General features: G+C 43.8%; 2 protein-coding genes across 2 annotated transcripts in view; both read right to left on the bottom strand.

The window, feature by feature from the left end:
* map3k22 (mitogen-activated protein kinase kinase kinase 22) overlaps window positions 1-11,537 on the bottom strand; it is a 37,644-nt gene extending 26,107 nt beyond the window's left edge. The window contains exons 1-3 of the mRNA XM_062379525.1: window positions 11,187-11,537; window positions 2,687-2,770; window positions 1,699-1,743 (exon numbers count right to left, since the gene is read on the bottom strand). Of these exons, the coding sequence (XP_062235509.1) occupies window positions 1,699-1,743; window positions 2,687-2,705 (64 nt within the window). The 5' untranslated portion in view covers window positions 2,706-2,770; window positions 11,187-11,537. The remainder of the gene's footprint in view (window positions 1-1,698; window positions 1,744-2,686; window positions 2,771-11,186) is intronic.
* Window positions 11,538-13,833: 2,296 nt separating this feature from the next.
* dlec1 (DLEC1 cilia and flagella associated protein) lies at window positions 13,834-25,566 on the bottom strand. The gene is made up of 38 exons (XM_062379039.1): window positions 25,423-25,566; window positions 25,200-25,340; window positions 24,956-25,106; window positions 24,737-24,850; window positions 24,471-24,646; window positions 23,900-24,117; window positions 23,177-23,261; window positions 22,979-23,066; window positions 22,524-22,697; window positions 22,272-22,408; window positions 22,087-22,179; window positions 21,767-21,857; window positions 21,515-21,677; window positions 21,046-21,238; window positions 20,848-20,924; window positions 20,444-20,606; window positions 20,255-20,351; window positions 20,004-20,134; window positions 19,738-19,890; window positions 19,532-19,662; window positions 19,169-19,319; window positions 18,571-18,687; window positions 18,309-18,430; window positions 17,990-18,172; window positions 17,837-17,904; window positions 17,590-17,741; window positions 17,387-17,502; window positions 17,224-17,294; window positions 16,578-16,798; window positions 16,303-16,446; window positions 16,090-16,212; window positions 15,889-15,983; window positions 15,637-15,724; window positions 15,328-15,525; window positions 15,078-15,239; window positions 14,712-14,862; window positions 14,246-14,360; window positions 13,834-14,159 (listed from the first exon to the last, which is right to left on the bottom strand). Exons 1-38 carry the CDS (start codon window positions 25,513-25,515, stop codon window positions 14,045-14,047), a joined length of 5,061 nt encoding a protein of 1,686 aa, XP_062235023.1. The 5' UTR covers window positions 25,516-25,566; the 3' UTR covers window positions 13,834-14,044.
* Between the last annotated feature and the right edge of the window lie 2,247 nt (window positions 25,567-27,813).

Here is a 27,813-nt window from a genome sequence, read left to right as displayed (position 1 = left end):
CACAAACCAACAACGGGAACTTAGGGAACCTCAGGTCAGCGGGACCCAGGAAGGCTGGTAATTTCTCCTGCTGCGTGGATCGGATGAGATACCTGCACCTCATTTCCTGTGCTTCTTGTTGCGTCTTGGGTCAAATGTGACTAGCATAAGAATAAGGGAAATTCCAGGAAGCTAAACTCAGCGAGCAACATTTCACAATGGGGGCTGATTGCTTGGGCATTGCATCATCACTCAGCATATTTCTTTTTTTTTTCTTCAGGCTGAAGCTGAGAACTGTGAAAGTGGCAAACGTTGAAATGAAGTAGGAGCGCCAGTCTAAGACGGTTTACATAGAGAAGAGTTATTCTCCTGTAGCTGTAACTAGGGCAAAAGCAGATGGTGGCAAGATCTCTGCAACCGAAACAGCTTCTATAAGAGTTTCGATGCAAAGATGTTCCACTCCGGAGAGGGTTTAAAGAATAGCACTGGCTTTAAGAGGCAAGTTTTGATAGCTCACAAAGTGTGTGTAAGGGGCCAGCGACTGTGTGCGTGTCAGTTTGCTTGTGTATGTGTGTGGGGGCGTGAGTTTGTCTGTGTGCGAGGCAGGCTGCCTGAATGAAGACATTGAGGGGATTTCCTGGTGCTGAGAGACTCATCATGGCAAAGGCATCCGGCAGGATTAGCAGCTGGAGCCAAACGTGTCCTCACTCTGCAGCAGCAGCATGGGCCCAGCTCCGACACACGACACACACACTAAGACACACGCTCACGAACCAAGGGACGATAAACTGTCACACACCTTGATGTTGAGTCGAAACTGCGATACAGCTTATTTAACACCTAATGGGTGTAATGCTTAAACCCCTGGAGTTAATCTTTCACCAAGAATAACTCTGCTGTAATGCAGCGTATTGTGGGTGTGTGAAGTAGTTGTGCAATTGATGTTTGTACAAGGTCTATGCCGAAAGTCTTTTCATCGAGGAATGTCTGCATCCATGGAATGTAATAAGATCTCTAAAAGGGCTTTGTGTGTGCTGCTGAATTAAAGGAACTTGTGGAACCTTTTGAGAAACATACCTTTTTGCATTTTTCCAAGAGATATTTATAATCCTATGGAGTTTCTCCTTGTAATTTCGTAAAATGTCTAAGGAAAATGTTGATATTCCCAACGGCCTCATCTTTTCCCTCTCTGCCTCTGCATTTCCTGCCTTCCATTACTGTCAGCATCTAGAGGCCACAGGGGCTAACAATTTAGCAAGCTAGCATGCATGTAACATAATGCAGGAAATGTTGATATTCCCAACGGCCTCATCTTTTCCCTCTGTCATCATGCCTTTGCATTTCCTGCATCACATTACGTGACTGCAAGCTTGCTTCGTGTTTGACCTCTGTGGATTCTCTAGACAGGAACATATAGCGTCTATGTGGTTGTTGCCTAGCAGTGGTGTTCTCCTGACAACCACTTGAATGCCAAGCACACCAAGGACATGACTTCCAACATCGTAACTACAACTCACGAGGTCCGTATGAAAGCAGCAAGAGACTGGCTAAACAGCCAACAGGCCGGGAACACACTTGTCTTAGTCAGTACAACAGAGTTTTAAGATAATAGCTAATTGTGACTAGCCCAGACGTTAGAAAGCGATTAAGCACAACTGACAAAAAATCTCAAACTTTTCCATTCCACAATGGTGGTATTTGAAGAGGACTATGGTTTACCTTGTGTGTTCCTGTGCTGTCCGGGTCCATTTTGGAGACCGTCATCTGGGGAAAAAACATTACAGTGGAAAGAAGTCAAAAATACAGTAAATGACCGGTTGTGATCACTTTGCTGTGGAAAGAATAGACGCACTATACTCATCCAGGCGAGAGTGTATCCATGTTCCTGTGGTCCTACATTCTTAGGGTCCTGTTTCCCCCAGCTCAATACTAAACAAACAAACCTCATAATGTGTTCAGGTCAAATCTGACCCTTTCCAAATGAAATCAGGTAAATAAGCAGTTTTTTACTGGAGCAATTACCCTGACCCCTAACTCCTAACCATAAAGTAATGAATTCCCTCAGGTGAAGGTCTATCATAACACTTAACATCAGCCCAGGTCATTTTATACTTAGTATCATACTGCAGAGATGGGGTACATCTTGTTCAGGTCACCGTTATGTGCTGGAGAGATGAGGAACATTGTGCACTGTGGCTGCACAAACGTAGAACTGGGAAACATAGATCTCTTTGGTAATATGTTCCATGGGGATTGTTGGAATAACCCCCTTCATGTCAGTCAAGGGCCATTACACATGCAAATTTACCACAAGAGAGGGTGTACAGAGCAAAAAGTGTGCTTGTGAGACACTATTTTTGCATATTCACTATGCAGGAGTTCACATGTGTTCTCACAGGCTTAGCAGGTGTGAGTTTAAACAAACACGCTACGATAGGATGATATATATTTTTAGGGTTCATGAGTTTAACTGTGCATGTGTGGATCAGGAAAAACATTTACACAAACAACCATGTAAATACACCAATACAAGAATGTACAACATTGGCCATCTGTAGCCGATAACAGCCACCTCACACAAATCCTCTGTCGTGCGTGTTTTATTTGTCTTCGTACTGTTCCTTCCAGAGGAAGTGAGAGGTGTGTAATGGTACATGTTGTCTTTATGTACGTACTGTGCAGCAACCTGCTTTTGAATGCTACTCACCCATGTTTACTGTCATCATCAGGAAGTGGCCCCGGCGAACTCGAGCACAGAGCTCGACTTCTCTCTGCAAGCGAAGATTTCACCCTGGGAGCGAGAAAAACAAAAAAAACACGGTGTCAACATCCACAAACGGTGACATTTTCCTTCAGCTCTGTGCACATAATATTTCTGCGATTGCACAAAAACAATGACCAAACAGGACGCAGGTGGCAGTTTCAACACAAAGCTTTTTTCCCCTACATAATCGGAGTCCCTGCTTCTTTTATTTATTTAATCTTTATTTAACCAGGATGGTCTCTTGAGGTCAACATATCCTCTTTTTTTTTTAACTCCTGGCAGACAAATAACAACACGACAGCCAAGAACTGCTTCTGACGCTGGTAACTGAATCCATCTTAATCGTGTGAATACCCTGATGTCTCGTTTCTGCCACACAGAAACCCAACTACAAGCCAGCGGTCGTGGAGGAATTTCTCAGTGTTTGATAATGGAGTTGCCTGGTGTCCATGAGTTCCCGTGGTGCAGCAGTTAAAGACCATGAGCACATCAAAAACTAAGCCAAAGCCTTTATGTATTACACTAGTGAGCACAAACCGAAGAATGGTTACATCCCATAATGGACGTATGTGAAGAGACTTCTATGAGTGATGTTTGTTTTTGGAACACTGATTATAGCACATAAGGAGCAGAGGAGAAAATGCAGCTGTTTTGCAGAGGAAAACAATACACACACACACACACACACACACATACATGCACACACGCACGTTTCTTTAAATGCAAGCTTGGCAAAGGGGAACAGGAACTAGAGAAATAGTTGCAGTACTGCTACTGCTTTGTCATCAAGATTCGAAAAAACCTAAAAAGAGATTATTCATTGAAATGAATTCAAGCTTTATTCAAAGTGAGCCGATCTCTACTTTGCTCAACAACTGTGGCCACAAGTGGAAATTATGTGATAGTGGCAAAAACTTAAATGTTGTGGTGCAGTAGAGCGATCATTCAAAAGTAAACAGATCAGAGAATTACCTCATGCCAGTTGTATAGTCATATCCATCTTTCACTAACGCTCCTTTTTTTTTTTTATGCCTGCACCACAGCATGGGTCTGTAACCACAAAACATTCAACACAGACAAACGCTCCCGCTCATCTGCAGAGACACAAAGGAGTATTCAAGCGAACACAAATAGTTTCTCTTTGTGTTCGCTCGAAAACTCTTGATATAAGGGGAAGAAAAAACGGTCACTGGAGCAATTTGCAGCCTGAGGGGCAGCGACCCAGGGTTACAGCAGAGTTTGAACATGGGAACCCATATTACGCTGCTGTTAGTGGCACAATCACAACAGCTGAAGGAGTAGAAAGGTAAATATGGAGCCAGAGAAACAGTTTCAAGGGTGACCACTTTCTGTGAAAAAGGTTAAATCCGTCAAACGTTGAGCTTTGACCGTATGAAAACTCAACACAACTATAGAGAACTGCAATGTGCCAAATACATACAGATCTGTTTTATACGACCAATAGTTGGTAGCACAGTGTGAGAATAGTAGAGGGAAGTGGGTATGATATGTCAAAGTAAAGCTCTATGTCAGGCTGTGCTCGCATGATGCTGCTGACCACACATGAAAGAGATGAGGAACGGCAACAAGACAGGTGGTCTCCTACCACAGCGTCGCCCGGTCTGTCGATGCCACGCACACACGGACGCACACGCGGGAACAGAGCAGCTCCTGTCCCATGCCAGCGTGTCGCCAGATGGCCCATCTGCTTCGCCCCTCTGCCCAGCGTGATACCGGGCGAGTGGTGTCCACTGATCACCGGCCCAAATTCTCCACACACGTCTTGGCAGGCGGGCGATGTGACAGCCCCGCTTGTTGAGGATCAAATGCTAATCGCCACTCGCTCTTGTTGCTCTGCTGCCACGCATCCTCCAGGAGGAGACTGTCTGTCTCCCCATTAAATCACTGGTGGAGTAAATCACAAGATAAACCAACAAGGCTGCGCACGTCCAGAAGTGCTTGAGACAGGCTGACGCACTTCACTGTCAAATGTGGATAACATCACCATTCAGGGCCTATGTTTCACAGGCAGAGGCCTCTTTCTTTGTCACAGTGCGAGGACTGTGCTGAAATGCCAGAGGAAGTTAATTAAAAAGAGGACAGCAGAGGATGAGATTTCAGACGAGGGTTATGGGGAATTGTTCGAGCTAGACAAAGCAGAGTCCTGCTCCTCAAACCACACACAGCTATTTTATTTTTGTTGGAACGGAGGAATGATCAGGAACTGCAGCCAAGACGATGCAGGCAAGCACGTATATGCATATAAGCTATCCCCTTTCAGCTCAGTTACATCACTTTCTTACCGAGTAAACAGTGTGGCTGAGTCTCAGAGGGAACCCCCCCCCCCCCCCCCCCCTCCTGAAGCAGTGGAGGGCCTGCTCTGCAGCTGCCTGGTGGCCTGAGCAGTATGACCTCATGTCTGACATCACTCTTGTGGAGTCCCAAAGAAATCATGTCAAAGGTCAACGTTTGAAATGTACAATATGCCTGATGAGCTCACTGGATTTCCACTCTCCAGGACAGCTTGTCAGTAAAACCACTGAATGCCAAAAAATAAGACAATTACATTGGTCGTTGGGTGGAGGGGACAAGAAAGCTGAGTTTGATCACTGGAGTCAAGGCACTACAGCCATGGAGGCCACGGAGCAGAGCACCTTGATCCCTCACAGGCCACGAGGTCAGAGAGTTTCTTTATGGACAAGCAGGGACTGTAAGATGGCCGACACATCACCACTTCCTCCAAGCATCCAGAAATGAAGGACGGGGAATTGAAGCCACTGTAGGAAGGTTGACCTATTTATCCATTCAGGTTTATGTTAACAGTGGACAAGATTACTATGTGAATGCGAAAAGGGTCACGTGAAGTGGACCACAAACTAACTAACTAAAATGACACAAACTATATCTGAGAGGAAATGTATCAGACCTTATAATTTGTCCCGTGTCCCATCCAACAACATGGAGGAGGTGGGGTTTATGACCTATACTGCAGCCGGGCAGCATTTTGGAGTCAAAACCCTTTAGCTTACACTTGGGGAGCCATCCTCATGTTTATCTACTGTCTATGAGAACAACCCAGGGAAATGTATCTCACTACTATTCATTCACTGCTTATGTGAATATAAATGAACAGAAGAAATCGGCTGTGTTAATGCATCAGAGGCCTGTCATCACTAAGAGAGAGCTCACTGCTAGACACAATAACCGGTGGCCTGTCGGAATTACAATATGTGCAGGAAGTGGAGGGTGATTAGTGAACCACGCATAATATTTAGGTGACTTGCTCTTTTTGAAAAGGTCAGTGAAGGGGGTGTCCTGTCCGCTGAACGCTTGCCAAGTCTGCACTGTGGCCCCACATGAGTCAGAAGGGTTACGCAGGACGATTCTGGGAAGCAAGACAATACTTTGTGTCCTGCACACGGACCGGGCCGGGGGATTTCAATGCAGGGAGATGTGTGAAGGTTTCTGGGAGGTGGAAGGAGTGTGTGGGCGAGAGTACGTCACTCCATATGGGGCTTCGGCACTCATTTATAATAACATTGGCTCCCCGTGCTTTACATCACAGGAGAACAGATCCAGGCTCTTCAGTGGGACACAGGGATTAATGATGCCTTACTACAACACATCAAGAGGATTCTTCCCGTCATCCTGTAGAAAATCTATGTTTTATTTTAAATAAAGGAAATTGCCTTTTGAATTGACGCCATTATTAACACAACTTCACATTTTGCTTCTACTGCTCAGGAGTTGCCAGTTATCAAGGAAGCTTGATTTCCTTGTAGCTTTATGTTAATTTTTTACTCAAGTCTATAGAGAAACTTCCCATAGTGATTTCTTTAAATAACTTGTTTTGTACAACTAGCTCGAGAAGTTGACAGTATTTTCAAATATTTAAAGTATAAAACAAAGAATATAAGCAAATCCTTAGATTTTAGGATCTAGAAACAGCAACAGTTTGGCATTTCTATTGTTTTGGTATTTCTTAGGTTCTTGTTGATTGATTTGTCTGTGAACTGAGATCAACCAGTTAATGGAATACAATGAATTTAGTCCAGTGAATGAGTACTAATGACTTGATGATCCATCAACGCTTTATCTGATACAGATAGAGGCTTAAAATGATTTTTTTTAATCCATTTTTCCCAGATGATGCATCTGAGTGTGGATACCAAAAACAAGTTTGTCGGGACCATTTGGGAACCAGCAACTTTTCCATATTTTTGCTTAATTTAGTACTTCAGTGACTCTTTCTTAACGTGTGTAGGCACTTGTCTCCTCCAATGAAATTCCAAGGAGACAGACGTAGTAAGCGGAGAGAGTAGTTGGTCTAATCTGGACCCAAAGGGGCATATGAAGAGTGGAGCTGGATGTTAACTCGATCGACTGGTACCAATCAAACTCCAGTGTAAGAGGACCCTCCTCAGAGAAAGTGATCGCTCTATTAGCTCAGCGATAAGTCGAAGCTGTTCCGTCATCATCAAGCACACAACAACGGCTAAAAATAGCCAAATGAAGGAGTGACTCTCCTGGGGTCCACGATACATCCACTCCTTGGATCACTGGGCCTGTATTCTCCCCTCGAGAGGAATCTCAGCAAAATCTGTGGAGTAAGCTGTCTTTTCCATTATGCGGTGACACGCCATTACAAGCACATTCATTCATTGTGTTCCTCCACCCAAATGCAGCCATGCGGAGACAGCTCATAGACTTAGACCAATTTCATGAGGCAGTATGTCAAACAGCTGTGGTTTAGGAAGAGGCAAGAAAGTATTTCTGCTTCACCACCGAGCCATATATCCACCGAGAGTCCCTGCTCTCTAAGGTTGAGCGAGCGAGATTATGAAATATTTTAAAGTTATTTTATGACTTAATGCCAAAAGCCAAGCCTATCGAATTCTCAACTGCACGCAGGCGTCAATATTTCATTCATATATTCATATTTGAGCGTGTGTGCTCTGGTAGACATTGGAAACAAAACACGTCTGACCAGTAGTGGTATATTTACGTACACAAACTTGTCCTCAGTGTTATTGTATGACCTAGTCTGTCTGCAGTGTGTTGTCTATCCGGCTGTCCTTGCAGCCTCTGGCTCTGCTGCTGCTGCTGGAGCCATTGTCCTCGCAGTCAGACCAGCCGTGCAGACAAAGCTCAATCAGGCAGTTTCCGCCTGGTTTCTGGAGAGCAGGAGGGGGTCGGACCTTACTGGACTTCCACACATAAAGAGAGGCCTCTCGTAGAGGAATCAGACCCCTTTCCCTTTCTCATTTTGTGCTTTTAAGAGCTTAATTTTACTTCACCAATGTCGTATTTTCTACTTTTAGCCTTTAAAAAGTACATAAATAAAACAAAGCTGAAAAAAAAAACTGGAATTTCTATTATAAGTCGTTTATCCAGCACCACACACAAAGAAGCGACTTCGTCAGATGGTAAGTGTTTTTGCGTCATCTTGGGTGCGCCACAGCCATCTTGGCACACCTGTGTTTGAGCTATGCCAAACTTTATCCCCTGCACATGAGCTCAATCTCTGTCACACTGTTCAGGAAGCACTGGGTTTGCCTGGGCCACTCAAACACAATCAGAGAGGCACATTCAAGCCGATGCAGCAATTTCTATGACTGAGAGGTGGATCCTCGTTACAGCTCTGAGGTGGCGTATTCTCTGAAAGCAAATTTCCAATCAGTTGTTTGTCAGTTTGTTTTTCTCTGTGCCCCGACCAGCCTGCATGATGCTGCAACCACCTTGCTTTGCTACAGATATGGTGTGATCCACATAGCCACAGACAGATAAAGTGTTTGGAAATTTGGCCAATGAGTTACACTTGATTTCTTATGCTCAAGGCAATCTGTGTGACCTGGCAATGTCTGAGAGGATATGTCAAGTCTTTAACCCAAGTCCCTCTAGCTTATCCTTTACACAGGCCCGCCTGTTGGATGGAGTGCTGCAGGGATATCTGTCTTCCTCCCTGGTTCTTCCATCGTAACAGAGCTCCTCTGAAACTCTGTTACGATGGATTTACCTCCGTTTTGCTTCCCACCAGCTCTTCCCTGCTCCGTTTGTTCAGACACGCGGCTTTAAGTACAGTCAGGGGGGTCGTTCCCAATTATCTTCCATTACTGTGTGTGTCCCACTGCGCTCCTGCAAACTGTAGCAAACTACAGCCCATAAATGCTTTTGTCCCGGGCACTAGCCCTCAACAGCACTGCAGAGGACTGGAGAAGATTACCTGTAATACTTAGGTTTTGACAGGAGTGGGTCTTTATTTATTATATCCAGTGAAAAATTGCGACTCCCTTTCGGACCCAACAAAGTTCTACAGCCGTCTCAAGGAACACTGGAAGGAAATCACGGTGGTCTAAGTTCTGTTTAGAACATTATTGTATTGGCTTGTTCACATTGGTAAACTGTTTATATTAATAAAAAACTTTTAAAGTTTGTTTTGTTAGCACTGTCACCACACAGCCAGAAGGTCCTCAGTTAAAATCCTTGGCTCTTTCTTTGTGGAGTTCATGATCAAAATCAAAAGCAGCAGAGATTGAGTTGTAATCACTTATAGTTCCAAGTACAATGAAACAAAAATTCCCCACAGCACCCAAAATGCAATCAATAGTATCAGCATATAAAAATACTGTCATGCTAGTTAAGAAAGTATTTCTCACACTTGAAGACACATTTATTTTGTTTTCGCTGTAACCAAGCAACATGTAAAACATGTCTTTGAGGGAAGATAATCAGTCAGTGTCTGAGTCACAGTGACCTTTAACCCCCCAGCCCTGTCAGTGGGCGTCTGGCAAGTGGTCAGGCTTCTGTGAAGTCAGAAAAGATAGCAACGCACTTCACACTCCTCGCTGAGTGGGAGAGTAGGGTCGCGTTTGTCCTGACGAAGACACTCGCGAGGGCTTATGGCGTAAAGTCGACAGCGGGACGTCAAAGGAGAGTGATGTATGAAGTTCCTCAGAAGCGAACAACTGAGGAACATGACCGCGTGAGCAAACTCTGACACTCTTTAAGACGGGCCCTCAAGAAATGTCAACACCGGCTGTGAATCAACTCGCCAAACCTTTTTTATCAAATGACCGACAGCATACACCTGGCACCAAGTTGACCTGTGAAACAGAAAGTCAGGCAAGAAACCTTCAGGCCCCCTTTTCTTTTTTGTTTTAAATAGTCCCATTAAAACACAATTAGTAAGCCATTGCTTCTGTCTCTGGCTGCCATTTCTCCTGTGGGATCCAGTCCCGTTTACAGCCAAATGGACTGTTTTGCTTGCGGCACACCAACCATATCTGTAGGCGGTTTCCACATGACAGTTTGATTCTCACTTTAGGGCCATTTCAGAGCCCCCTGGGGCTGTGCCAACGTGCCGATAAACCCATCCGTCAGTCCGCTGCTCAGACTCCTGCGAGTGTCGTTCATATTGATTCGAATTGATGAACACGATGGCCTCATTAAAATCTAATTTGGCGGGACGGTCCCAGAGGTGTGCCATCACGTTGGAATATGTGCTGAGCGACGGATGAGGCCCGCCGCCATCCTCATCACGACTCTACACCACGGAGGCCATTAACCTGGACTGGGATGGAGACGGACAGGGAGCAGAAAGAGCAACGAGAGGGACTTTTCAGGGATCGTTCCATTCTAGGGAGAACGCTGCTCAGAGTGACCACAGTGAATCACAGAGGTATGGAGGACTGACAGCAGAGAGAGAGAGAACACAGCACAGGGAGGATGAATGAGTCCATAGGAGCCGGATGACTGAGACTTTCCAGAAATCACTCCTCACACCTCCAGATTGAAGCCGTTTCCCACTGAGAGGAGACTTTTGCAGTGGAAATAGGTTCAACTTCACTTTACTGTGCGATACTTCACGTCTCTAATCCTGCTACAAAACATGTATTCTTCTCACACTGGGTTTATTCTGTCTAGGTAGATTATTTATATTTGACATTTCCTGTGTTTAGGAATTTATCACTTTTACTGATGTCTCTATTTTGATTGTCCTCTTTGCTGGTGTAACATGGCAAACAACCCTGATGTGAGAATAATGAAGAATAGATTTTATCATATTATACCTTAAATAACCACTTGAAACCCTGTGCAAACCTTTATTCTAGCAATTAAATACAGATTTAGTAAGAAAATCTCTGTATCTTCTGAGGACTAAAACAGGCCGTTATGTGCCTGAAGGTTTATTATGAATCTGTTTCTGCGCAGATTTAAATCATATGAAGAAAAATCTATTTGGTCCAACTTTCCACTTGTGAGAAACCTTCTCCAGTCAAAGTAAACACACAACAACAAAACAACAATTTAAACTACACACAAGTGAGGCAATCATAGATGCACGTGCACTTTAATGTGCTGCTATTTCAGTCTGGAAATAGAAAAAGCAGTGTCGGCACGAAAAACAAATGAAGAATCAAAAAACAATCCAGATATGTTTTACCTTGTTATCTGTGTGACTCCATGTTGTTGGGGCTGCAATGTTTGTTTGATTGTCACAGAGGAACAACAACAAATCCCAACAGATGCAGAGCAACAACAATTAAGAAAAAATAAAATCTTCCCCAAACAACACTGAGCTGGTTTATCCGGAAACTGAAGCGCAGGAATCACGAACGCAGCCTGACATCAAGGGACCAAAGCTTCTCCTCCACGAGTCGCAAGTAAATCCACAAGCTGCGCGTTTGTTTCGCGGGAGAACAAACTGCGAACGGTGGATGTGTTCGAGAGGAAAGTTTCTTCTCTTCTTCTTCTTCTTCCTCTTCCTCCTGCTCCCTCGTCTCCTCGCGCACTGACACGGGAGGGAGCTGCCTGCCTCTCTCTGCTCTGATGTCAGCGGCAACGTGAGATCCAGGAAGTGGTGACGCGGTACCGAGGCAGCGGCGTCCTCAGCGGAGCGAGGACCGCCCCCGCGTGGACACACGGAGCAAGTGCAGCAATCCGAGCCTGTTTGTTCAAGCTAGAAGAAAGAATGATGAATAATAATAATTAATTTAATTTATGACCAACAGTGTTTTAGAAAAGGAATCAATGAGAAAATGTGGCTTTTGGGCTTCAGAGATTTATTTTGGACACATTCACATTCACTGAAAATTAAGAAAACACATGTAAATAGGAAAAAACACGTTCAAATTAGCAAAACAACTTCCTCAATTTGACGAGACATACGCTGCAAAAAGTCACTACAAGTGCAAATACAGAAACGTGCTGGAAATTCTGAAAACGACAACGGAAATGTTTCCAGGGGACCCAAACAAAGTGATGAACCCGTCTGTAGTTCAATGCTTTGTGAAGTTCCATCACCACTGACAAGCTGCAGACTTCAATCAGTTGAAGAGTGCAGAGACAGTATTAGCGCTGGCAGACTCTGGATTATCACCTTTTGAAACTCCCTCAGCTGTTATAAGTCACAAGTTCTGCTCAGACGCATTCATTTAGCATTTTGTGTCCGGCGGCTGTATGTGCAGCGCATGATGATCAGTTCTCATTAGTCGACAGACAGGAGCTCCTCTCGGTTCATGACTCTTATCAACTCAAAACGAGCAAAGAGAACATTTAATCTATTCCCAGGGCCTGAAGGAGTCAGCACAAACTTGGTCCTTGCCTGAGGGTTACACATCTGGAACATCTGGAGGCCCCAGTCACCCCAGGATTATGTTGTGTTAAATCAACCGGCACAACAAAGTGCCACAGTATCATATGTCAGAGATGGGAGACGGTCAATGAACTAAAATTGTCAATATTGTGCAGTAACAACAAAGTCTCAGGTGGTCCTGTCTCCTCTTCTCAGCGCATCAGACCCGACTTTCAGAATAACAAACGCTCTGCTGACCTTGGTCCCAGCATGCATCTCTGCAGACGACTAGTCCACACTGCTCGGTTTTACTGTGATCACACATGCCCTCGTCTGTGTAAGACGTTTTGAGGGCAATGAATATCAATTGGACATTTGCAACCCTCCCTGTGGATTCACTAGCTTGTAGATGTCTGTACTTCTGAGCTGGAGACGAGCATCATAGGCAATGGTGTGTTGTGGTTATTGCAGCATCATGTCAGAAGAGCAGGATGTCTTTGTTGTCAAACCAATCAAACTGCTCTTCACAATAAGAGTGATGAGTTTTGTCAGTTTTTTCTGCACTTCCTTCATCATTGTTTGGGCCATTTAAGCATATTCATAGATTACAGACATGAAATGACAAAGAAAGGTGTTGATGGTAATTTCAGCCATTTAACTGTTATAATAAAGAACATAGATTCAGTCATGTTGAACCCTGGACAGGTGACAGGTGCTGGTTTGTTGCACAACTGCAATTGAGTTGTTTTTTTTGTGTGTCAATCCTCTTTCCCGAGGGTCTGTTCTACATCACATGCTTTTTCTTTTTCATCTTTGCCCAAAGGAGCTTTCTGAAAAGTCAATCCTGTCTTCACTGTAAACTGTGGTATTGACTTGTTGGAAATCGATGAGGCATTCGGCAGTCCGTTGAGCGCTGCAGGAAAAACGGAAAATACTGGGGGATTGATTTTGTATTAACAGTAAATGATGAATTTCCTGTCGAACTGTGGGCAAAGCTGGGATTCTCCACTGGGAATAGAGGGGCCATAGCTCAGGGTCGTCCTCTCCACTGCCTGTCTGGTGATGGCAGAGGCAGAGGGCGTTTTGTTAATAGTTACAGGAACAGCAGCTAAGTTCTTGGAAAAATACAAGGCTCATTTGATGAAAACCCTCCAATAAAAACGCTTGCTGCATCAATGATTAAACACACTTCATCTCCTGTAGTGTCCTGCTCTGAAAACTGTCTCTAGGGCACATCACATGGCGTCCATGTGATGTGATACCGGGACTGGAACACGATCTGGAGATGACTTCGATTTCTGGATGGAAGCGGTAGACTAGAAGTCCCGATTTTTAACATCACTTAATGAAATATCGACTATGTCAAGAAAATGTCATTAAATATCTAATATCTATATACATATATATTAAATAGAAGGTGATTAATTGTCTTGTGATGCATAAAGATACACATTTTAGTCACAGCAATTCAGTCCAGCTCTTGTCCTGTCCACTGACTGTATATAAGGTCAACTGTATATTAAGTCTCTACATTTCAAGGTTCTTCCTATATATTCCTAACATCTGGATAGAGGAATGGTAATAATCATTTACTGGTCATGAAAATAACCAACGTATAATCAAGGGATGGAGACTTGAATTTGTTTCACATTTCTTTTACTTTTCTTAGAAAACGACAATAAATTAATTGATCAGAAGAACAGGTTGTGATTGGGTGACAGGAACATCTAGTTTGACCAGTATGCTTCATCAAAGGACCCTGTGCCCTGGAGCTGCAGCGTGAGGGGGGTCTTCAACAGTGGAGACTGGATCAGCACTGTGGCTCTGAACTCTCTGGCCTCACTACAACAGACAACAAAGAGAAGACATCTTGTATTCTAGAATAATCACTGTGTCAACATAGTAATGTAATAGTGTTTGTTTGTTACCTGGGAGTGAAGCTGATCTGGAGACACTCCCTGCAGCTGCTGACATATTCCTTGGGCCTGAGAAGCCCAAAGTCTGGTGTCACTCTGAACACACACAACTCCTCCTCATCTGACTCTACACACAGACACACACATTCAGTGAAACTCACAGACTTCACATGCAGGTTACAACAAATAGGTAAAAAATTCTGAATGTTTGTGTTACATCATAGATATACAAACATCAGACAATTCCCAGTGTGGCAGTTGGTATCAATATAATTGACTTTTTACCAGATTTCAGTAGAAAGTGAATCCTACAGTGATTATTATAGGTGTCTCTCCATTTTGTTCAATAGTCATATAATTGACAGCTAGGCCTTATTAGGCTTTAGTTATACACTGGGTGTGAAAAACGTCTTTAAATCGCCTGCTGGGCTCAAACAAACCCCAGAGCCAATGTAGAAGCTTACTGTTCGGTGCTTACCTATAACTGATTTCCAATATGTGTGAGCTCCACAAGAGTATAGGTGAATTTCCCTTGTCTGCATCTGGCCCACATAGCAGAACCCAAAGTTGATGCTCTGGGTGGACAGCTGCAGAGCAGAAAGATCCAGAAATGCACAGAGAGGGACGGTCTGATCAGAGCAGAGAGGAAATATCATACAGTTATCTCCAAATGAATACACGGTATTATTTCATTAATTTCTACTTTTACTTGCTCTTTTGTCTACATCATTTTGACTATCAGCTGCTGTAACTGTAACATCAGCTGCTGATTTTGTCGATGTGATCGATAAAGTTTAATCCCATTTTATCCTAATTCTCTTCAAGATTCACTACAAAGTTTGACCTGCAGGCTGTTGTTGCTGAAGTGAATCAGGAGATTTTGCTGGAACCTCAGCTTCCTCGGCCCATTGGCATCGTGGATCAATGTCACCCCAGGAGGGACGTCCTCATCTGCCTGGTCCACATGGTCCAGAAGACACCGGGAGCAGTGGAACGCCACTTTCACCTAAAATCCACAGACAAAACATCACAAAACACCGCCATCTCTATTCCACTCAGGCCATGAGCACCTCTGTTAATTTCCCCCATCGCACCTGCATGCTTTTTTGTGGTTGCAGCACCAGAGAATCTCTGTCACCAGTCGGCGAGTTGCTGGAGCTGCTGGTCCTCATGCGAGGCTGAGGTCTGAGCACTGTGAACGGAGGCTGAGTTCCCAGCCTGAAGTGAAGTGGCATCTTCAAGGTGTTTTTCAGCTGGAGGCTCTTTGTGATATCAAATTCCTGCACTATCAGCTGTGGGACAAATCAATGCAGAAATCAGGAATACTGAAAACCCCCTGGGACTTATACCTCTTGTGTGAACCTCGAGTGTCAGAGCACAGTTAATGAGTGTTGTCGACTGACCTCTCTCTCCGATGGTGCCCTCTGTAAATCACCTGTGGAGGCATGAAACTGCAGTACCCCATCCTCTTTCTCCATCTCCACCACCAGCCTGCAGCGAAAGGGAGCCAAGAGGAAGATATGCAACTTAATCGGACCACCTCTGAGCTGCTTTTTTGCCTAAGCTGAGCTGATTTACTTTATTTAGGGAGCATAAATTGAGTGGGATGCATCTGGGGTTTGGGGAACATAAATATTGTGCTTGTAATTGCTCACACTGCAGGATTAACGCCTGCTAGAAGATCCAGCCTGAGAGGCTCCAAATCCAAACCCTGAGCTCTTTCAACTTTACCCGGGACACAGGTAGCCATCTGTGGACACACACACAACACAATAAAGGAGTTTGGAAGCATCATTTTCCTCCTTTTGCCTTTTCCAGGTTTTAATTTCATACAGCGTTTGTATCAAGCATGTTACCTTTGAGTCTAGACTCATGAAGCCCAGAGCTAAGCCCACACATCTCGACTCAAGAGCAGAACCAGAAAGAGTCAAAGGAGTGAAAGATACGTGGAATGTGCCGCTGCCCTTTGCTGGAATCAACTTTGAATGCACCACAAGACGAAAACACGTCATTATTGTTCTGTTTCAGGTGTCAAATAAATAAATGTCGACACAATCTAACGAACATACGATTTGCTGAGGCGTGATGCAGTAGGGATAATCGGAGAGGTTGCCCATGTGAGGGCGGATGTGGACAGTGAAGAGTTTTTCATTCGCAGGAAAGGGATAAAGAGAGGCTTCATTTTCGTCACACATCTCCTCCTCGTCCGTGTCCTGAAAATCATCAGAGAATTTGAGCCAGTAAAAGAATAAAGCAGACTAATTACTGGTATTGTAGCAATAACAATTTCCCAGAGGTCAAATCGTAAAAATCTTGTTAGCTGTGAGGTCTTAAATGTGCTCACAGTCTGGCTCTGGAGGGAGGAGCTCGATCCATCAGAGCCTGGAGGGCGAATCCTTTCCCGGCCTGTTCGAATGTTTCCATCAGAAAGTCTCAAGGCTCCGCTTAACACCTCATTGCCATCAGCATCTTTGATTGGGAAGGCAGGTCCGCACTTCACCACAACATCCACCAGTCTGTGGTCGTTCTGATCAATGTTGTACGTCTCCCAGTCCATGCGAATGTCTGACACAAAATAAGGATTTAGTTTAGATAACTTTATTAAGCCCAAAAGCCAAGGTAGTAAAATACACAAGCTTTCTACACTGACAGAAGAGAATTGTTTACCAGCCATGAAAAATGACTTCAACAGGCAACACACTATGACATTCAAAGTTGCTAAATCATTTTATTATCCTTCTATTGATCATTTATTCTCTCTGCTAAAAGCAAATAAGAAAAAACAATTTTATGTTAAAAGGCAACACATATCTCCAAAAACAGGAAATATTATAACTATGATTGCAGTTTATCTGGAGCCCCCCTGTCCACCCTCAGAGAAAAAGTGGTATAGATAATGGATGAATAACTGCTGTAAACCCAAATGACAGGATATATGGGCCTTTCCTCTTAACCAGGATGTTTTTATATATTAATATTATTATACTTACTATGCATGGTGGGATTGTTGATGCGAAGAGAGCGTGAGACTGTGTCCCCTCCAGATACATGCATTCCAAACCTGACGAAGCAAAACATAAAATATATTTCACGTTGCTTAAATGATTTGAAGTCGTCGTCTAATATGCTCAATAAGAAGACAGTGTAACGGACTGTATGATCGGCCCTTGGTTTTGGTCTTCTGCTAGCGGGCCTGTAATCTGGAAGTAGAGTGGACATCCAGTCACTGCCATTTGTATTTGAATGAGCGTGGTGTCAAGTTCCCCCACCTGCAGGAGGAAAATACGATTTGAACAATGTTTACCAGTGCACATCAAAATTCGAGAATATGTGCGACTACTAAGAACTCATCATACTTTGCATATGAGATTGTCTCTGTATTCTCCCCACATGTCAGTGTAGGCTGTCACATCCACAGTCAGGGTCTCAAACGGTCCCAGCGTGCCTGTGTTCGGCAGCACAAAGAACGCCGCACCTTTCCCATGAGCCAGCAGGCTGCTAACAAATTCTGACGATGGACAAATAAAAACAAATAATCATAACTCCTTATTGCTTCATTCTCAAAGTATTAAAGAACAAGAAGAATAAAAAGTGAAATCTTACCCTCATGTGCTTTTTCCTCCATGATTTTAGCTTGAATGGAGTGAAGCGGCTTCTTAACATATGCGAATCTGCAATTAAGATGCAGCCTGTGTCACATTGACAGCACAGTCACACTTTGATGCATTATTTATGTCAGAGTGTTACCTGCCATACCTTTTCTCTTGCTGGTTATTTGGCTTGGAGGCATGGCAGCTGAAATACTCAGGCTCTATGGTGAAAGGAGCGGGGATGGCAGTTTGATTGGTCATCAGCAACTGCTTCGTTACAGGTCTCTTACAAACAACATCGACTCCGAAGTCGAGCAATGTCGAGGGGCTTTTATCATCCGGGTTGGAGCTGAAAGCAAAGACCAGGGGATCATATTTTGAGTGCTAATGATCAGTCTGTGCGTTTGACTTGCTAAACACTTAATACACTAAGCTGCTTCATCTGCTGGATGGTTGGGTGGAAGCTTTTAAGAAAATGTAGCTACCCGACACTTGGCAGCGAGTATATCACGCTGAGTTCCTTGATATTGGAAGCCGAGATGACAAGAACAAGATAAGAGTTCATCCCCTGGACCTCACAGAGAGCAGCCATCTCAGTCAGCTCCAGCTGCAGGAGGATAAAACACCACATATCAAAACACTGAGAATAAGAGTCTGTGACAGCGGAGCAAACACTGCAGCCTTCTCTCTATTTGTTGTTAAAGCTTCAGTTGTGGTGACAGCTTGTGCTCTGCAACTGGTACTTACGTCTGTGTGAGAGGTAAAAGTCACGGTGACCTCTACGCTGGCATTGGGTCCCAGAGAACCAGAGGAGGGGTCAAAAGAGGCTGAACACAGTGAAGCCTGTTTGCCCTGCAGCTGAGCCTGATGGAGAAAATGACAAGCAGATATCAACAGATAGTTTTTAGAGGTATTTATTATACAGTTTATGGTTTAACAGCAGCATATCAAGCTTCCATTATATTTCTTTTTAACAGGGTTTGATAACAACATCTTGGAAATCATTAGCAGATAAAATATATAGTTTTCTACTCCCAAAACACTAACTGAGGTTTATTCCAGTTAATGAGGGAAGTTCTCTTGTCTTGACAAAGTGCTTGCTCATTGTGGGAACTGTTGTGTTTCTCTATAAAGTTTAAGGTCCCTACCTTAGATTGTTATGATTTGGCACTTAAAATGTAATTGAATAATTTTTATTTTTAGTCATACATTTTTTTGCCATGGATTTTGTGAAGCACCTTGTTTAGATAAGTGGTACAAAAATAGTTAAATACAAATAAGTTATTATTACTATTCTTCGTATTGTACGTGGAGATATAAGCAATTAAAAAGTGGTGCAGCATACCTTCCATTGAAAGTCTGCAGGCAGCAGGGTCTGGTTGAAGAGAGTGACAGCGGCCTTGGCAGGAACTCCAACATAGAGTTCCGAGAGGAGCAGCTCACAGTTTAACAGACACACCTGAGGAGACTGCACATCTGCTCGCACTGACAGGTGACTGCAACACACAGGTGGTGTAACTTGTTAACAACAGATCACTGCCACTGAGTAATAACATAATTAATGCTCTGCAATGCACGAAGGCTGCATCCCCCAGCACAAATTCTTCAAGATGCTCCGAAATACATCGGTCAGCTATGGACAAATCAATGTGCTCCTTACGATAGATCTTAAGGAGGAGGTCTGAAAGTTTTCATTGTGCATCCTCACCATCCGGTTCCATTTTCCACCCCCAGCTCCAACTCTGTTTCAAACTGCTGACAGAAACGTGGCTTGAAGATCACGTCCACACTGCAAGAGGCCAGGGGGGGCAGCACACCACTGCATGGCTCCATTAGCATCTAAGAATCAGAGGCAATTTGGAGTTTAGTGTCTTGCCCAAGGATAATTTGGAATTGTACGTGTGCTGATTGTACCTGTGTGTCTTGATGGTCATGTTGACTTCCCCTGATAGTCCAGGAGGCCTCAATCTGGGTGGTGTTGGTGAGGAGGAGGCTGGTCTGCGTCTGCTCCCCGAGCCTCATGAGCCCAAAGTCCACACTGGGCACACCCACGGTCACTGTGGGACCCTATACAAAATCAAACGATGAGCATAGAGAGGTCAAAGTTCATAGACAAACAAACTCTTATTGTGAAACCTGAAGTACAGTCATTTGATGAAGGTGTTAAGGTTTACTCTTACCTTGAAGGAGACTTCCACAGGCAGTGTGATGGGCTCATGTCGGTGCTCTATGTGGCAAACCAGACTAGTCACGACCCTCTCCGGTTTCCCTCCAGTCACAATTAAATCCAAATCAAAGCACTCGTTCTGCTCTGTGCAAAAATCCGTCAATAAAAGAATAAATCAAACAATATGAAATGTTGTTTAGAGATTACAATGTGCATTGAAAGGGAATATTTCTCTATCATTTTACATCGTATCACGTGACACACCTATTCGGCCAGTAGAGGGCTCTACTTCTATTATGTGGCTGCCACTGTTCATCCTTTCCCACTGAAAACAGATGAAGGTCTTGCTGTGGTTCCACAACTGAAACACGCAATACAATGAAAACATTATTCATCACAATTTGAACAGAGAATAGATACAGAAATCAGACATGTGACCGTGATTTGAACTACCTTAAACGGCCTCTGGGTGGTGGTGCAAATAAAAATCTCTCCAGGTATCACCACAGCGTAGGGATCAAGCAGGACCTGGTACGGCTCCGTTGAACCCTTGACTTCTATCTCCATGACGATGACATCGTTCACCTTGGAGCCAGTGCGCACAGGCTGGAGGATACTAGATTTCCCCCCCCCCCACACACACACACACATACACACAAACACAGAGACACAAACCCACGCATAGATCGAGGAAAAGTAAGTGTGCTGTTAATAACGTCAAAAGAAAGCCAAGAGAGATTCCATTAAACTGCGACACCGATGCAGAGAAAGGAGCAGATCTGGGATGTGTTCATATATGTGCTCTACTGAGTGCCCTTTTTGTTGACTTCTACTACTGCACATGTAAAGAACTTTACCTATTTTCACTGGGCTGTGGTTGCAGCTGTGGGACATCTCTCAAGACCAAGTGACAGACACTGTGGTAGTCCTTCAACTGACAAAGATAAAAAAAATACATGACAGAAAACAGGTTACATAAAAATCCATTCGCTCGGCATTGATATAAAAGCCCTCTGATTATTTTGATTCTGAAATGGTTTATATGTCTTTTCTACCTCTTTGGGACCGAACGTAAACAGGAACTCTTGGTCCTGACAGGGGGCCAGAAGGCCTGTGAGAGGGCTGACACTGAAAGCATCATCTGTGGCCAGGTGGAACTGGATATGGGAAGGCAGAGGGGTTTCCCCTGGAAGCAGAGGGTGGATGTTGGGCTTCATGATCTGCCAGTGGAAAGGCAGCTCCACGTGGCTTCATCGAGAGAGAGAGAGAGAGAGAGAGAGAGAGAGAGAGAGAGAGAGAGAGAGAGAGAGAGAGAGATATGAAAAATCCCTTTTTACACGGGGTCAGTGAGTTACTTACTATTTAGCTTCTTATTCAGGGACACTTCAACTATATGATTGCTACTGTGGCCTAAAAGGGCACAGATGTGTTTATTTGTTGAGGAGAGGCATTACAATTGAAAAAAAATAAAAATACAATATATTCTTTGAGCTATTTCAATATTTATCAAGGTGTGAAGCTTACACATTGTTTCTAATGATGATTCTTTTATGCTTCACGGAGTGAGGGTTGCATGAGCTGAAACGGACAAAGTGCTCTGCAGTGAGGTCGTGCCCTTCCCCGATTACAAGACGCTCCTTCTGCCCAGACACGGACACAAGCTCGAAAGCGATCATCTGACCTTCACCTGGAAAACAAACACAATTTATCCTACTTGACCTTAAAATGGAGAAGTAAATCATCGCTACAGCTCTTAGAAACTCCAAAGAGGTTCACCTTCGATAGAGATGTCTTTCACCTGGCAGTTGTCACAGACGACTGTGAAAACCTGACAGCTCTTCTCAGCAATGATGGGGAAGAAAACCACCTGCAAACACACATATACACGATGCTGTGCAAATCTGAAACACACAGAGCTGCAAAGAAGGCAAACTTGTGTCTCAAAAGTGGCAATCTTACTCAAACTGGCCCCACTGTATCTCAAGTATACGTCAAATCTAAATGGATAGAGCTGATACTATATGACATTTTATTCCATTAAAATTTACCATGTTTGTGAATTATTGCAGATACATTTTTACAGTTCCTCCTCTCACCTCCACGACTGTGGCCTCTCCAGGCTGCAGCACAAAAAGAGATGGGCTGATTGCAAAGGGTGGCTGCTCAGAAAAGTATGTTCTGGCCACGGACTACATGAAAAAAGAGAACCAGTCAAACAGATGAGAATTCTTCTTTTCACAATAAAAGCTTCCAATACAATTATTATGAGTCTGATTTCTACCCTTAGGTTTGAGGCTGGCCACTGGTTCTTTGGGATGACGCAGAAGGTCCCGGCGCTGAGACCAATGTTCCGGCAAAGAAACTCAACAAATTTAACTCCACCAATCAGACAGTAGCCACAATCCAGAATTCTTGGTACTACATGATAATAAGGGGGAAATATATAAACAAATTATGGCAAAATGAACTTACCAGCGACCAATGAACAAACATACTGTAACAGGTTAGGTTGGCAACTAGCAATTAGACCTACAGGTGAGTATTGGAGGGGGTCGCTTGGCGGCGATGGGCACCACCAGCAGGGTCTCCACATGGCTCTCCACCAGTATGAAGTCCTCATAGTCCGCCAAGGAGTCTGGAGTGAACTGCACCGTGTACTTACAGCTCATCCCGGGGGCAACAACACCACCCTCACCAGGGAATCGCCCTGTCAAAACATATGTGAAAATCTCTCTTTCCTTGCAATGAATCAGTGTAACTCTACATAAACTTTGCATTTTATCTTCCTATCATCTGTGTTTGTTACAGCAGGTGGTGCTGGTGTTTACATGTATGCAACAATAACGCCCAAATCGTTTTGCTCCATGTCTAACTCTAGCATTCCTTTATGATACCATCACTGAGTCTTGTTATATTTGATGACCTACTCACAAAGAGGAGGACCCAGAAGGCTTTATTATCCATTCAGAGCCATAACCAAGCACTCACCCAGGCCAATAGAGAAGTAAGGAGTGGTAGGTGGGTTGACTCGGATATGACGGCTCGAGGAAGTCAAGTTTTTCAGCTCCAGTGTTGTCTAAGTCAGGACAGGACAGAGAGTGTTACTGGGCATCGTGTCACAGTAAAAGATGCTGATCAGCAGTGTTGGAACTGAACCCTCTGTTGTGTACGGTCACTGAGACACACCTCAGTAACATGTCCCACGCTGTAGTCAGTAAAAAGCACCACCGAAGGATTTGCCAGGAAGACTGGAACGGGATCATCAGTTGAGCTTGAAGACAGGAAGAGCACAAACACAGCAACACATGAGCATTTTGGCTGTCTCACAGGAAGTGGTGAGCACGGTGACAAGCTGCCGGCCCAAAACCCTTCAAAACCGCAAAGGCACTATTTCTACATTTTCCAAATTGACCTTGTGTTTGAATGAATGCGGGAATTAAATGACTGAAACATTATCAAAGCCTGCATCTGCCTGCAACCTACCTTCATGACTACTGAGGCGTGCAACCACTGCGTGCATTTGAGGTATAAATGAAAACACAGCCATGACACAACATATTAACCAACAACAAACTGACTTTAAACACGTATAGTAAAAATCAACTCATCCATGCATATGAACAGTCAAATGAAAGTCTCCGAGTTACCACACACTCACAATACAAAGGACAAGTAGTCCCGCAGCTGTCCCTGTTGTTGGTAGTGAACAACAGCATTTGTGTACACAAGCAAAATATGAGATGGACAGTTGTCTGCACTGAGGCAAAGGGCACTTGTGTAACCCTAACCCACACATGATTTCAATGTGGCCCACTATGTAAATACCCTGTCTTTTTATATTTCTGGCCTTGTAACAAAACAATGAGCATTTACTGTAAACTGATATCATCATCAGCACATTCCGGGTACCTTTGTTCCCTCATCCCTTTACTCCCGACCTCTCTCTTCACGACTCTGCTACTGGGCTGGATGAGGGACCTGCCGCCATGCTGAGCGTTCGGGGGAAGGAAGTGAGGATTCCGAAGGAAGGTGTGTCGATCTTTCAGCCTCTTGAGCACATCCCTCACCTCTGCCTTCTCTTTCGCACTTGGCTTCCACTTCGGGCTGGGTTTGGACTGATTCGGCCTCTGAAACACACAGAATGTTATGAGCATCATTGAATGATGCTTTGTAATGTAACTACAGCTCCCTCCTTCCCAGAGGAACTTGGCCTTGCCAGATCAGAGTTTTCTGTTGCATGGATTCTTAGAACTCAGAGGGAATCCTATTGATAATGTAATTTTCACTTCCTCTAATGCCTATGATTTTACCTCCCATTGTTTAATTCTATTCTGTTTATTTCTCTATTTTAATGTCTTCATTTTATTTTTGTAAGTCACTTTTAGAGAAAAATCTCAGTATATATTCATAAATTGTTATTGCTTGAATTATTGAAGTATTACTCTTTTCAGGTCCGACTGATTGACTGCTGACTCCTCACCTCACTGGGAGTATTCTCCCTTGGTGTTTCGAATCTGGACTCAAACATCAGGCTGAGGTCGGATTTATTCAACACAGTCTTTTCTGGACTGGGAATGAGCGTATAACCATCATCCTGTGGCTCCTTGGACATGTGCATGGCGTAGGAGATGGTGGACTTAGCAGGATCCAATTTTACTGACAAGAAACAGGATGAGAGAAACACTGAGGTGAAAAAGCATGAATCATTAATACTTTAAGATGGGTCCAAAAGAGAGGGTCGGGTACCTGGTGGTGGTGGTCTGACTCGTGGTTTTTGTGTGGGTAAGTAGTCCTTTGGGGAAATCAGGTTGTGCATTTCGAGGAGATCACTGTCTACACACCAGGAAAAGGCTGATTGGACTGAAATACAAAATTGTACCAGTATATTTATCTTTGTTATCAATTATAAACAAAATAACTGTGCAGAAATATAACACATCAATTAATAAAACCTTACTGTCTGACCTGTAAAGATGCCCTCTTGATCACAAATGCCCCCTGGATTTAGTCTCTTGTATTCCTGGCTTTCTATGGCTGTTGCTTGATTTCTGGCATGAATTATGTGACTCTCCAACATGTCTGCCTCTTGTATACAACGGCTGTATTCAGAGTTAGCCTGCTGTGTGATTAAAAAAAACACATACAACTAATTTTAATCGTATATCCATTGACTCTGAATATTATGGTTGTAATGGCAGTGTGAGGTCACCTGCTGCAGCTCCTCCACATATTTGTCATGGGAGCAGCTCCAATCACTCTCTTTCTTGATGAGGTCGTTCAAAGAGTCTGTCCCAAAGATGCCTTGCGTGTAGAGGTCCTTGAAAGTGTTTGCCAATATATGGGAAATATCCTGAAATTCCAATAATGAAGGAGCTTCATGTTAGCAGTTGTTAGCATGAAGTTAAGAGGGAAAAGGCCACTGTTCACCGTACCTGTGATTCTCCTGAGGTGGGTCTATGGCTGCTCAAACCTGTGTCAACTGTTGGGTGTTGGCTCGTCTCCGGTTCTTCCAAAGCAGCTTCCATCGAGGCCAAGGCTTAAGCTAACTGTAACTAGCTTAACGACTTAGTGTTCACAGATCGGACACGCAAGAAGTGAAGCTCGTAATGTTAACGTCTGAAATAAAATGAGTAAACAAGACACAATCAATTACTAAGGTTGCAAAACAGCACTGTAAGGGTGCATTTGCGATCTCGGGCCCTGATGCAGCTTACTTTCTTTTGACATAAGGGGTGGTGCTATCACTATAATAACATACACCTACATCTTTTTAGGTCAAAAACACATTGAAAACACCTCGTTTCATACGACACATTAATTCAGGATTCAGTTAAAGGGACATGCACTGAAGTTAAAGGGACATGCACTGAAGTTAGAGCATTTTTGTGTGTCATGGAGACTTGTTGAAATGTCTTGAGGCCTTTATGACAAAAGTTTGACATGGTCGCGTAAATGGACGAGTAGGAGCTTTTTTTTGGACTGGAGGAAGTGGAGAATCATTGTCCATCTATATTTACAGTCTATGGTGAAAACTCTGGCATGCCTTTTTGATACCATCACTGATTCTTGATATATTCTATGAATTCCTCACAGAGAGGAGGGCTCCAGAAGGCTGTATTATCCAGAGCAATAAGGAAGCACTCACCTAGGCCAATAGAGAAGTAAGGAGTGGTAGGTGGGTTGACTCGGATATGATGGCTTGAGGAAGTCAGATTTTTCAGCTCCAGTGTTGTCTAAGGCAGGACAGGATAGAGAGAGTTACTGGACATCGTGTCACAGTAAAAGATGCTGATCAGCAGTGTTAGAACTGAAACTGTGTTGTGTAGGGTCACTGAGACACACCTCACTAACATGTCCCACACTGTGGTCAGTGAAAACCACCACCGAAAGGATTTGCCAGGAAGACTGGTACGTGATCATCAGTTGAGCTTGAAGACAGGAAGAGCACAAACACAGTAACACATCATCACAAACACAGCAACACTAGAGCATTATGGCTGTCTCACAGGAAGTGGTGAGCACGGTGACAAGCTGCTAGCACAAAACCCTTCAAAACCGCAAAGCAACTATTTCTACATTTTCCAAATTGACCTTTTGTGTGAATGTATGCTGGAATATAAGGACTGAAACATTATCAGGCATGCATCTGCCTGCAGCTGACCTTCATGACCACTGAGGCTTCCTGTTGATCCATAATACCCAGTCATGTACGCTGTGTGGATTTGAGGTATAAGTGAAAACACAGCCATTATACAACATATAAACCGACAACAGACTGATATTAAACACCAACAGTAAAAAAAAACTCATCCATATGTACGGTTAACTCAATCTCAATCATATATTTCACAAAGAAGGACTGTTAGATATTCAAATTACAGTTATAAGTTACCACACACTCACAAAAAAAACAAAGGACAAGTAGTTCCCCAGCTGTACCTGTTGTGGTTCCTGGACAACAGTTGTCTGCACTGAGGCAAAGGACATTTTGTGTTTCATCAACTATAACCCTTACATGTTTTTTTTAATGTGACTCACGATGTCAATACCCTAGCAAACAATGGGCCTTTATTGTTAACTGACATCAGCATATTCCGGGTACCTTTGTTCCCTCATCCCTTTCCTCCCACGTCCCCTCTTCGCCACTCGGCTACTGGGCTGGATGAGGGACCGGCTGTGCGTCCGGGGGGGCATCATGTTAGCAGCTGTTAGCATGAAGTTAAGAGGGAAAAGGGCCACTGTTTATCGTACCTGTGATTCCCCTGAAGCGGGTCTGTGGCGGCTCACACACGGGTCACCTGTCGAGTCACCTGTCGTCTCCCCGGTTCTTCCGCAGCAGCTCTCATGGAAGCTAACAGCTGAAGCTAACTGTCACTAGCTTCACGGCTGAGCGTTCGCAAGGTGGACGCGCAAGAAGTGAAGCTCGTAAAGTTAACGTCTAGAATACAGCGAGTTAACGAGACACAATAAACTATTAAAAGAAGCAGCTACAACTTCAGGGAACTAAGTTCCTAATGCCTGTCGGCCATCTTTGTGTACAGGGGTTGCCATAGCGACAAGCCATTTGGGCGAGGGCACCCCCTACAGGCGAGAAAGAAATTGCATAAATCGCAAATTACTTATTTTACGTAATTTTACTTTTTTTTTCATCCTTTCAAATATATTCAAAACAGACATTAAAATACTTAAACCGTACATTATACGCTTTTGTCTCAATACTAAAATTTCATTTTATTTGAGAGATTATTCTGCTCTTATATTTGCAATTAGTAGGCTAAATATATATAAGTACATATTCCTTAACATTGACTGAAACTAAACGT

This window comes from Platichthys flesus, chromosome 21 (assembly GCF_949316205.1).
Source record: "Platichthys flesus chromosome 21, fPlaFle2.1, whole genome shotgun sequence".
Classification (NCBI taxonomy): domain Eukaryota; kingdom Metazoa; phylum Chordata; class Actinopteri; order Pleuronectiformes; family Pleuronectidae; genus Platichthys; species Platichthys flesus.
The sequence above is the reverse complement of the archived record's forward strand: the minus strand, read 5'-3'. Positions and strand labels throughout refer to the sequence as shown.